This window comes from Grammomys surdaster, unplaced genomic scaffold, assembly GCF_004785775.1.
Source record: "Grammomys surdaster isolate TR1022 unplaced genomic scaffold, NIH_TR_1.0 342, whole genome shotgun sequence".
NCBI classification, from domain to species: Eukaryota; Metazoa; Chordata; class Mammalia; order Rodentia; family Muridae; genus Grammomys; species Grammomys surdaster.
Genome location: NW_021604761.1, coordinates 1748874 through 1761589, shown reverse-complemented (window position 1 = coordinate 1761589; position 12716 = coordinate 1748874). Strand labels below are relative to the sequence as shown.

The 12716-nt window shown below is 47.2% G+C and overlaps 1 protein-coding gene across 1 annotated transcript; it reads right to left on the bottom strand.

The window, feature by feature from the left end:
- Positions 1-1351: 1351 nt before the first annotated feature.
- LOC114630607 (apolipoprotein L3-like) lies at positions 1352-10142 on the bottom strand. Its single transcript, XM_028778850.1, has 3 exons — positions 10043-10142; positions 5139-5259; positions 1352-2180 (listed from the first exon to the last, which is right to left on the bottom strand). Exons 1-3 carry the CDS (start codon positions 10140-10142, stop codon positions 1352-1354), a joined length of 1050 nt encoding a protein of 349 aa, XP_028634683.1.
- Positions 10143-12716: the final 2574 nt, after the last annotated feature.

The window sequence follows — 12716 nt, the reverse complement described above, 5'->3', positions numbered from 1 at the left end:
GGCTCAGAGTCCAGTTCTCCTGTCAGAGTGTGTGTACATTAAAGGGGTCCACACCATCTTCTAGAGCTATGGTGAGATTGAACAAGTGGGGAAACTGAGGAAAATCCCCAACTTACCAAGGAGTCTTGCTCTGGATAAATTTGAGCATCACTCAGGTCTACTTAGGGGTGTGGGTTCACCACTGGCTTTGTGTGATAACCTCAGGGTGACTTCATAAATTCTTCTCTCCGTACACTATGTGTTTTAGGGTTCAGAATGGTACTTAAGAAAACAAATTCTGCCATCTCAGGCTCAGGGTGCATCCAGAGATTAATCTCCATGCCTTCTGACACATCACCTTGGCCAGCAGGCCTCCACAGATTGAGAAGGAGCTGAGAGCCATATGCCCAGTCTCCTGTCACAGAAGTGTTGACTTCATCTCCATTCCATACATTGTTTGATGCCTTATGTGATCTGCCTTGACTCTCACTCTGGCTCTCTCCATATTCTGCTCCCCAGGCTTCCTGACTTCTCATTGCCTGTACTGTACAGCCCTCCCTGACCACACCCACCATGTTACAGTCCCCTTCCCCACACTCTAGGACACTCAGATCCTCCTTTGTAAATTTTTTTTTTATTTCTTAAAAGCATATGGCTAGGTAAAATCCAATCTGAAAGGCAGCTTACTATATGATTTCAAATGTATGGCACTTTAGATACTTGTCAACACCCACACATTGTTTAGCATAAGCAATGAACTCTATACTATATACTATGTAATATGGTCTATCATACATCAGTTCTCAGGTACAGACATGCAAACCCCAACCCTTAGGAAGACAATCACAATTTTCTGGTCTACCTAGAAATTCCAGGTCATCTACATGATAAATCCATAATCAATTTAAAAAAAACCCAATGAAAAGCACTTTCTGCTTTCTTCATTTGAAACTGCTTCCCAACCCACCCCCCCAAAAAAAAAACTATCAAAAAAAAGTACAGCAAAACAACCCCAGTAAAACAATATCGTATCTCAGATAGCTAAGCATTTAGAAAATCCAGCACAAGACCATGAGGAGATAGCACAGATGTTAAGATTTAGCAGGGTATTATAAGAGTGATGGATGCTGATTTGTCTGCAGATTCTCCATTCTGGGGGAAGTCTGATACACTTTTAAACTTCAGTTTGCTCTTCTGGGATCCCTGGCCATCTGCATTGACCTGGCTCTGCTCAGCCAGAGAAATTCAAACTCCTCAACAATGTTTACCATGGACTTGAACTCAGGCTGTTTCCCCTGTTACAACATGCCTCTATTGTCCCCAACCCTGCACATGTCATCTCCCCTGAACTATTAGCTGCTTGAAGGAGGGGTCACTGAGGCAGGGCTGACTTCAGAGCATTGTAGAACTCCTGAAATACCTGCAGCTTCTCCTCCAGCTTGAGAGCCAGGTCCCTCAGTGCTCTAGCTGACTCTGTTTTGGCCCCATCATACAGATCCACTGATTCGTTCACAAGGTGATACACATCCCATACAATGAACAAACTTGTAAGCCCTCCTGCTCTAATCCTGGCTCCTCTGGTCATGGGGAGAAGACGTTGGGCAGTGGATGTGAGGTTACTGGCCACTGCTCCAGAGCGAGAGATGGATCTGGCTGCCCTGATGGCTCGGATCTGATCATTGAGGGTTTTGAAGGCATTGACTAATTTCAAACCTGTACTACAAAGCTTGATTGTGATCTTAGGCACAATCTTTAGAATCTCCTCAAGTATGCTCATGCTGGCTCCAACCAGTCTACTGGCTTCAGATTCATCTGACACTCTGTTTGATTCTTCCACAATGGTGGTCGTAAGACTAGTCACAGATGCTGCAGCTCCCAGACCCAGTGAGGTAGCTGAGAGTACCAGACTGGTCCCTGCTGTAAAGGGTGCCAGAGCCAAACCAAGGAGGCCCAGGACTCCAGAGGTAGTACTAACAGAGCTGGACACCACATTGGAGATGGTACAGTCATTGTGCACCTTGTCAAAATGGTCAGCCAGGTCTCGGAGCTTCCTGATATGGTCCTCTAGTTTCTTTTTCAACTCAGGAAACTCTTGCAAAAATCGCTCTTTCTGCTGCTCCCTTTGAGGTCCGTCATCTTCATCCATGGGCTCCTGTTCTAAATGTTCCTTCAGAGCCTCACGCAGTACAGCTTCCTCCTCGCTGTGACAGAAGGCAAATGCATGAGGAAAACAGCTATTTTTTATTTTAAAGATAAAAGCTTATGCTGTCTTTAACTTCATACAACAAACCAAACAGGAAATCATTTTACAGAGATCCAAAACTTTCCACTGTACTGTGAACATTTGGTACATTCTAGATGCCCACAGTCCTTAGTCCACAGGGGTCAGTGTATAATGTAGAGTCAAGACACCATAGTGAAAGGCACTTGATAAAATGTCATCACTCAAGATCAATGACATCACTACCTGTGGGAACCCTGTGATGAGCACAGGGATGTGGGATGAGAGCAAATTCTCTCTACCCTAAGAACTGTGTGTGTTGTGAGGGATGCACCTTTCCCAAGAGTCTCCCCTCTACCATTGGATGCTGGGAAGTCATCTGCATCCCCTGCAGCATCCAGCCTGCAGGAATGCCTGAGCTTGCCTGGGGAGCCCTGCAGAGGGAGATACAGACTGAGCATGCTCAGAGTGGATTCCTCCATCTGAAAGACTCCCAGACCTGAGCAGTCAACAGCTCCACATCTGACCTCATGGGACAGTACACAGTGACAGCACACTTGCTCTAAACGCTTTCATCAGGCCACCTGTGTCTGCTGGATACAGTGTTGGCATTAAGGTTAGCTTTGGATCCCATCTGCAGGAAACTTCATTAAATACCCATAAGTATTTCAACTGGGGAAATGAAGGGTCTGAGATACACTGTTCCCAATGATTTTCTATAGACATACTCAACCTTAAAGATGTGGGTGTGATGAGGACTTTCCTCCCATTTCTGACCTCCAGAGGAACTGGGAGCCTAAGCCATCGACTTTAGGAAGATTCCCATGAGGCCCATGTCCCTGGAACTGATCTATTCTTGGTGTCCCTGTAAGGGATGGGCTGTCTTCTGAGCTCACTACCAGCTGGCCCTGAGTCCCCCACCCCTTGGCTGTGCAGACTGGCTCCATCTCTCTCTCTTGGGACAACAGTCCTATGCAGTGTCCTCCCGGCTGCTGGATGCTGTCTCAGGATGAATATTTTTCCTAGGGTGGGCTTTCTGGTGTGCAGGAGTCATGTGATTCATCACACTCTCAGTGCAGGATGCTTCATCCCAAGGACAAGAAATCTGAAGCCTGACGCTCTCTCAGAAGTCACTCCTGCATGTCTCCATTGGTTCATTTGAACCCTCTGTGCTGTGTGATAGCAATCATCTATGTGAGTTCTGAGTTGTTTTTAAATTTTCTCAATCCAATAGTTGGCTTAGAATGGTTTTTCATTAATAGTTGGTGTCAAAATCAGAAGGAAGGCTCACTGAGACTCTTTCCTCTGACTTTATCATTTAAGTGTTTCTGAGAATTTAATAATAAAACACAAGCCAATCCCTTAGGAGCCAGGAGACCCTCCGGATTGTTTTGCCTGCTGCCTGTTCTTTGCAGATGCCCAAAGATGTCCCCTTCCAGGCTGGAGCTCACAAGACCAGTGCCTGCCTGTGGTGATTGGGACAGGACAGCTGCTACCAATCTTGGCTCCACACTGACTGCCCCTCCTCACTAGTTCCTGACTCTCAACATGGCAGATTCATGTAGACAGAGATCACCAAGGTAACAGACACCTTAGCTGATGGCAGTGTCTTCTTGGAACACAACAAGGCCATGTGCAAAGAGGCAAGGGGCCTGGAGATCATCTGTAGTAATCGGAAGGACAGAAATCCCCTGAATTTGTTCAAAACAAAAAGGGAAGCATTTTCCTCTGGTATGCTATCATGAAGTTGCCTCAGATTCAGGACTCATGTGAATCATCCTCCAAACACACTGCCTTTGGGAGCTGTCTGCAGCCACATGTTCTTCCTGATATTCAGGGCACTCTATGTAGAACAGAAGAAGTCCCCAAATAACCCCCAAGAACTTTGCAGTCTTTAAAGACAGTGTGTGGAGGGCACACCCATGAACAGCTCTACACACACATGAGGCATGACATCAGAGTAGGAGGAGTGCTCCTTCTCCCTTACATGTCTTCTGTTGGGCCCCTGACCATCCCCCTTTTTGTGCCTCCAACTCTCCCTCTCCTTCTAGCCCTGCTCTCCTAGCCTGCTACCTACACCTCCATTCCAGGGTCACTCACAGTCTCTCCTGACCCATGGCTGTGACCCTGGTCCTGGTCTCTCTGGGCTTTGGGAAGGATACTGGCACTTGGTTTTCCTACCCTGACCTGTTGCTTATCCTAGGCTTTTACAATCCTATTAGATGAAACTCTCACTCTTGATAAACATCATGGGGCTCTGGATCTGCTCAGTAAGGACAGTCAGGGTCTAACCCAGCTCTGTGTATCTGCAAGATGGGCTCTCTGCCTCCTCAGGCCGAAGAAGGATCCTGGTGTTGTTACATCTCCCCAGATGGGAGGAAAGGGACTGAGACAGCACCTGGAAGATGGCTTGTTGAATCTATATTTTTCTCACTTGTCTCAAAATAAATCCTTGATTCCTCAGCTCTACAAGAGACCCTTGGACCTTGTCTCTTCTCACTTTTAAAATTAGCTTGCAAAACTGACTTTCAGGAGCACCCAGTGTGTGCTGGTCCCATGCTGAGAATCCCACTGTGTGCTGGTCCCATGCTGAGAATCCCACTGTGTGCTGGCCCCATGCTGAGAAGCCCACCTGGATGATCCTATCTTCTCACACTACAGTTCCACGGTGGTGGACATCAGGAAATGGTAACTAACTTGTCAAGGTCACATAACTAGTGGGTGGCAAAAATCGTCCTGGCACTTTGAGCAACATCTTCAAGCAACCTCAGGTGATTTCCACCTGGAATAACATGCTGTAAACACTCCTCTTGGATCGTTGAGAAGGAGGGTCCATATCTCCAACCCCTGGGACTGCCTTGAGTGGGTATGCCTGACCAGGAAATAACCCTCATTCTCCTGGTCTGGGGGGCAGCACGAAGTGCACCCCGCAGGTCACCTTGACAACTCTGCTGCTTCCACAAATCCATTCCAGGCTCCATCTTCAGTTATCAGGGTCTTCAGATCTGATTTGCACAGTACTTCCTTGAGAAAACCAATGTATTCTTCAGCAATGCTACCTACAATTGTTTATCAGGAAAATAATGAGGTCAGATGACAGTATGGGGTCCCATGAACCTCTATTGATCTAGCCACCTCTCCACTCATCTTCATCAGACCTGCTGATTCGGAAGTACATAGGTTAGAGTCCTTCCCTCCACCCATTTCCCTGCCCACTGAGTCCTCTGGAGCATGCCCAGCTGCTCAGAGCTGTGTGATATTCCCCTTCCCGTAGCTGCACTGTCTCATCATTTCTCTGTCTGCCTCCCTCTGCCGCCCAATCCCAACTGCTGGGAGACTTGCACTGCCCCCTGAGTTCCATTGTCCAACCCACGGCTGCCCACAGAATCCTGCTGCACCAGGAACATTGAGGTTATGGCCCCTTCCAATAACTGCTACATCAGGAAAACCCAGGGACAACAGGATGGCTTAAGGCCAGAGTAAGAACAGGGTCCACAAAAGCCAGGACAATATGACAACTTCAGAGCACAGCTATGTGACTACCAAAAGCTCTGGATATCCTAACACAAGTTAAGCAAAAAGAAAAAAAGAAAAGATCTCAAATCCAATTTTAAAAGGATGATAGAGACCTTTAAAGAGGAAATATTGAATCCCTTAAAGAAATATAGGGAAATACAATCCACCAGGCAGAGGTCTTTAAAGAGGAAGCGATGCTCAGCAAGCGTATTTGGAAACAGGAACTTTACAGAAATACAGTGGTGAAGACCAAGCGATGCCATAAACATAAGGTATTACTCAGTGGGACTGGGGTCCTTGTGGCAGAGAGATTCCAGATGTCTGTCCTCTATGATCACTCTGTCATTTCACTGTCTGTCACATGTTCACACCTGTCTCTGTGTCTGCCTCCCTTTGCTTCTATTTATTCTGTGACCCTGCTCCACACGTGCAGAGGAGACACCGTGTGCAGAGGAAGTGACCCTGCTCCCTCTGCACACCAGGAAGCGGAGCTTACTAGGACCAACTTGCCAGATGTTAATCATGGACATTGGCTTCCATTGAAATAACAGGCCACTTGTTGATGGCTCTTTTTTTTTAAGCCACCAGGAGCCTCTTACAGGTGAACACTGTGGTGCCAGTGTTTTCAATTGTGACTTTCATGCTGCTAGTAGGTTCTCCATTGTCTCATTGTGTCAGTAGTAGAAATTTTAATAAAGATAGAATGAGTATCAGTGTATATAGAATACAGGAAGTGCTCAGGGCTCTCAGAAACTGATGAAAAGCATCCATGTCCACATGAACTACTGCATATTTTGTGACTCTAAAGCCATTAATACAAAGACAGCACTGCCAGGTTTGGCTGCCAGCTTGAGATGGGCCCTTGTCACAATCAACCTTCTCAACAGCAACTTAGAACACTGAAGCATTTCCTCTCTAGCAGCCAGAAAGATTGGGATTTTTCTCCCTTCACAGCCAAGATAGAGCTTAGCTGGTCTTGACCAGACTGTAGTCTCACTTTCCACTGCAGGGCAGGAGCCTCCCTTACTTCCTTAACCTCCTCGACTGTCATAGCTCCTCTGAGACACTGAGCTTCCTAAGACCAAATGCAAAGTGTGAAGCACTTGGCATTTCTTCCTGTCCCACTTGTTCTTTTCATTGTAGACAAAAGAGCATAGAGTCCCTGCTAAGAAGTATCTGCAGTCAGTGTTATGCTGTGTTGACCTTTTCACCACCAAAGAAATTAGTCCATTGCTTTTAATTTAGCCTTATGTGAGTTCTTAGGATGCTGGTGGAGAATACCTAGGTTCTTTGTCAAGCTATCCTGGGACTGACCTCTTACAAATAAAATCCTTGCATCCCTGTGAAATCTCAGGACTGGTCTCTACCCTTCTGCACTGCTCAGCAGGACTGCCTTCCAGGGGCTCTGCTGACAGGATCCAACTGCATTTCTAATCCAGAGTTCCAAAGTCTCCCACATTCCTCACATAGATGCATATCCACCACCCCCACTCTCATTCTATATAAAAGCAGCTGTAGTAGTTTGAATATGCTTGGCCCAGGGAGTGGCACTATTAGGGGGTGTGGCCTTGTTGGAGTAGGTATGGCCTTGTTAGAGGAAATGTGTCAATGAGGGGGTGGGCTTTCAGACCTTCCACCTAGCTGCCTGGAATACACTCTGCTCCTTGGCTTCCTTTGGATGATGATGTAGAACTCTTAGCTCCTCCTGCGCCATGCCTGCCTGGATGCTGTCACACTCCTGCCTTGATGATAATGGACTGAACCTTGAACCTCTAAGCCAGCCCCAGTTAAATGTACTTGTAAGAATTGCCTTGGGGCCGGGAGGTGGTGGTGCTTGCCTTTAATCCCAGCACTTGGGAGGCAGAGGCAGGCGGATTTCTGAGTTCGAGGCCAGCCTGGTATACAGAGTGAGTTCCAAGTCAGTGAGGACTATACAGAGAAACCCTGTCTCGAAAAAACCAAAAAAAAAAAAAAAAAAAAAAGAATTGCCTTGGTCATGGTGTCTGTTCACACCAGTAAAACCCTAAGACAGCAGCAAATATCTGCTCTGTGTGTGTGTGTGTGTCTGTGTGTGTGTGTGTCTGTGTGTCTGTGTCTGTGTATACAGATAGAGAGGAGAGAGAGAGAATGTCAGGTTTTCACAGAGCTCCACAAGGATAGATGTCCACAGTGGTAGTGAAGAGAGAGAAGCAAGTACTGGAAACTGACAGATCACATCTTAGCTGCAGTTAGGAAGTACCGCATGTACTGGAAGGGGGCAAGACTGTCAACTCTTTGTTTATTTTGCTTTTTATTTTATTTTACTTTATGTTATTTTAGAGACATGGTCTCATTATGTAGCCCTGGCTGGCCTGGAACTCACTGTGTAGACCAGGATGGCCTCAAACTCACAAAGATACACCTACTTCAGCCTCTCAAGTGCTAAGATTAAGTATGCAAACCACACACAGCAGGGCCATGTACTCTAAATTCCCACCCTCAGGGACAGACGTCATCCAGCAGGGCTCCATGTCCTTTGAATTCCATAATCTCCTCAAATAGCAACACCAATTGGAGTCCAAGTATTCAAATCCCCTGAGCATATCGCGCACTCAAGATAATGCACAATGACCACGCATGGGGGGGTCACTAAGATCGAATGGTGCTGGTTAGGACAAGGGAAAATTGTGGCATCTCCACTTCCATTGGAACGCTTGTGAGATGGAAACACACAGAGAAGAAGAAACTGACTACCTTTCTGCATCTCTTCTGAAGCCATTGGATTCTGATAGGTCTTTTTTTGACTGCTCTCCAGGTGTCCAAGCTGAAGGGAAGAAAACAAAACAAACAAACAAACAAAACCCAGGATGCATTGCAATGGAGACCTCTGCAGAGAAGTGAGCTGTAAAGGTCAGATGCTCCTCCAGGGGGCCCTGCACTTCTACTTAGAGATGACAACCATCTGGATGTACCCTCTCCCCTCATCCTGGCCGAGTCAGAGCCCTCCTGTCCTGCTAGTATCCATGGGGGGTGTAACATGCTAGGGACATGGCAATGAAGAAAAAACTATACATCATCTACACACCGGAGGGACTGTAAGAGATGCTCTGTCAGTCACCAGGTAGGAACACATCGTAAATATCCTCTGTGTGACTGTGACACACAGAGCTTCTCATCCACACCTTATTAGGGGACCAGCATCATTCATGAGTTAAGGAGTCCTGTGAACCTTATTGTAATGTGGAGGGATGACTGGAAAGGTTTCAAATTTGCCAGTAGTGCTACACCTGGGGTATGACCGGAAGTGTTATGAATGTCACCCCACGGGTTAGATTTGAATCTCCACTCTCTTGAACCTACCTCAGCACCTCCTGCTCTCCCCACGTGACTGGGAGGGGCAACTTGCCCAGGGCATCTCACCCTCATCAGGGCCTGTGCCCTGTGACAGGGGCTAATTCATGAGTGACACAGTGTTCTCCCAGAGCCTACCCACTCTCCTTAGTTCTTCAGGATCCTGCATCTCATCAGAGATGGAGTCCTGTCAGACCCTGTGCCTGCATCTCCTCTGGAACCATCCAGTCCTCTGCCCCCTCCTCTAAATGTTCAACGTTAGGCAGTTTCTAATCATTCTGTGAACAGCAGTAAAATAATAATCTACTAAAAAAGAAAAACATCTTTACTTGGAGTTATTTGCTCTAAGACAGTTCAAGAAGCAAAACGACAAGATCACGGAGCATCAACACTGAAGATTTTCACAGACTGAGGCTCACAGTTGATGAAATAAATTCTGTGAACCTAAGCTTACATGGACGTTGCACTCATGAGTTACAGACATTCTCCCTAGATTTGCAGTGCACAGCGTCCTCCACAGACAGCAGATCTGACCTGCACATTGGGGAACCTCAGCACTGGAGAGAGAGGCTGAGGGTGGAAGCTGAGGCTTCACATGCAGACTCCAGTTCTAACTAAAATCAGACCTCACTGCGGTGTGTGACTATGGCTGCAGGTCTGTGGTGGAAAGCCCCTCAGTGAACAAAGACTGGGCACAATCCCTACTGATGCAAACAGAGGAAACAACCAGTGAGTGTGCAGAAGTTCAAGCTCCCCGTGATCACATTTCCTTCAGAGATGGGGAATGCCATGAGTGTTTAGAGCCTGTCAGGCAGCAGAGGGACATTTATCAGCTCCCGGCTGCAAGGACAGTGAAAGCACATGGTGACAGTGAGAGGTGGCAGGGGCTCTTACACTTTGAATGCTAGGGACTCTCAGTCTTCATGAAGCATAACACACCCTATTTGTTTAATGACCTTAAAGTGTGTTCCATTTGCCCCTGTTCACCTTACCTACTTGACTGGGCCAGCTTGTACTTTCCCAGGAGTGTCTTCCCTGCCTCCCAACCGGTGACATATTCTCCCTGGTTATTGGCATTTAGGCTAGGCTTCGCCATACAGTTACCTGGCACCAGCCACACTTGCCTAACTCACTATAAAGGGGGCTACTTGCCCCCTCCTCTCTCTATTGCTCTCCTGCCCTTGCTCCAGCTCCTAACTCCCTCTCTCTATCTCTTCTTCCCTCTCTCTCCATGTGCTCATGGTCTGCCTCTACTCCTCTTCTCTCTTTCTGTCTACCTTTCACTGTCTCTACTACCCTCTCAACTCCCCTCTCTATGCACTGAATAAACTATTCTATACTGTCATTGTGTTGCTGCTCCCTCAGGGGGAAGAGATGCCTCATCATGGGCCCACAGAGGCACCCACTTCCCCCACACCTGACTGCATATCCACCAAACATACCCCTTCCTCTCTTTCTTTTTATAAAACACAACACTGGTCCTTTACTCTCTCTTCATACTTGTGGCATCTGAGGGCCTCAGTGGTGTCTCTACCACTGCACAGCCTTCAGGACACCACAGGTGGAGAGCAGCCTCTTGGGACTCTTAAAAGAGTAGGCAACCCTAGCTCAATCCATCAGGGCACTAAGCAGAGGCCTAGCTAAGGGTGACAAACCCCATGTCACACAGCGCTCAGAGCAGAGAGGTGAGGGAAACAAGAGCCCTCTCTCTGGATGGAAGACTAATCCTGTGGTTTTAACACTTCTGGCCCCCTCTGCTTCACTAGAGCCCACTCTACTGCAGTCTGCCCTCCTGTTAGGTGAGGCCTGTGCAATGGTCCTGGAGACGGTGCGGAGCCCATTCTCCATCCATTACCTGCTTCTCTTCCACACCTGTACACACAAGACAGCCTTGGCTTCATCCTCTGTCCTCCACAGGCTAGACAGAGGCTAGGTGAGAACCAAGGAGTGTCACCTCTCACCTACTGCCTCAGTTTCCTTGAGGCATCTTAGAATCGTCACTCTCTGTTACACCTCAGTTTTCCTGAAGGCTTAGCACAGCATAGCCAGGAAAAGCTGTGCTGAAACCAATTAGTTTTTCTGTACATCTTAATCAAAACCTCCTTCTCTTTGGTTCAATAAGAGCACACCAAGATCAGTGTGGTTGATGGCTCTGTGTTCAAGCCTCCTCCACTTCCCTTTGCTGTTTTGGAGCGCTCCAAAATGACTGAGCACAGATAAAACATTGCTTTCTTGCTAGGGACCTCTAATCATGTCTTAGGCTGCCCTACAAGAACGGTCAGGGTAGAGGAGAGAGAGGAGCAGACAGACCTCCTGTTGACTGAAAGTCCAGTCCCCCAGCTGCTGAGCCTCTGACCACTGTTCATGTTCCCTGAGCTCATCCACACATGGGGCCATAACTCATCTCCTCCAGAGACATTGAGAGGATGGACACATGGGGGAAAGTGTGCTCCCTGACTCACCAAGGAATCTTCCTGCAGCCACGTTTGGATGTGTCCCAGCTGTCCTTAGCTGTGTGGATCCAGTCACCAGATGCACATCTGAGACACAACCAGACACAAGCTCTGGGCCTCATATACCCAGTGAAGGAAAGTGAAAGTAAAATTTCTGGTTTGTGGCTCCTCATGATAAAAGAACCCACCTGCCAGGAGTCAAACTTCTCAAATTACCTGCTGTTCTGGAAAGACTATTCAGACAAGGTTAAGCCAGGGTGTTCATTGTCTCAGTTCCGAGGAACTTAAAGATTATCTGCTATTCCCTGGAAGCCAGTTAGGCAATGAGGATAAGACAGTGGGGTAGCCTTAAGCAATGATGCTTGCCTAAACTAACCATTTTGCCATGTCTTTCTAATCTCATGCCTGAAATTAAAGTTTAAGCACTTGATTAAGACTTTTAAGACTTAAGCTTCTTCTTTGTGTCTCTTGTCTCTTCATTCTTTTCTCCCCTCCCCAGGTCACTTGATCAATTCCCCAGGGCCAGTGCACCCACCGAGCATGATGCCTGCCAGGACCCACCCTGCTGATCAGCCACGGACAGGAGCTGATATGGGCAACGGCTTCTCTGGCCTGGATAGGATAGAAACAGCCAAGAATGAAGGCCAGTGATGAAGCTTGAGCTAGGCTTCAATTTCCATGAAAAAGGAAAATGTTTACTACTGAGATGGCAACGGATGCTTGGTCTCAAAAAGAGGGACTTGTTTTATGTGGATTTGTGGATAGAGAATAAACTTGGGACTTTATACAGTCATGGGCCAGTCCCAGTCTCTGTCTCTGTCTCTCTCTGTCTCTGTCTCTCTCTCAATCTCTGTCCATGAACTGTTTGCATCAGATATGAGCTCTCAATGACTCCTGCACATGCTTGCCTGCTGCCATGCTCCCTGATATGATGGTCATTGACAAACTTTCTGAAAGTGTAAGCAAACCCACAGTTAAATGCTTTTATAAGTTGCCTTGTTCATGGTGTCTTCTCACAGCAACAAAACAGTAGCTAGGACACCTTGTAAAACTCCTAACATTTTCTATAGGAAATTATCCGTCATTCCTGTCTGATACTGTGCATGTACTATTGAATACATAAGGAGCAAAGGCCTTTCTTAGGGACACACAGACACCAGACACAGGGCAACAGACGGAGGCAGTTGGAAGATACAGAGAGAGAAGTAGATAGTTTA

What these genes read in the sequence shown, in the direction of transcription:
- LOC114630607 (XM_028778850.1), bottom strand. Translation starts at nt 10,142, where the DNA reads ATGGCGAAGCCTAGCCTAAATGCCAATAACCAGGGAGAATATGTCACC. An exon ending in GTACAAGCTGGCCCAGTCAA is followed by an intron (nt 5,260 to 10,042) that starts GTAGGTAAGGTG and finishes AAACAATTGTAG; the next exon opens with GTAGCATTGCTGAAGAATAC. An exon ending in GAAGCAGCAGAGTTGTCAAG is followed by an intron (nt 2,181 to 5,138) that starts GTGACCTGCGGG and finishes CTTCTGTCACAG; the next exon opens with CGAGGAGGAAGCTGTACTGC.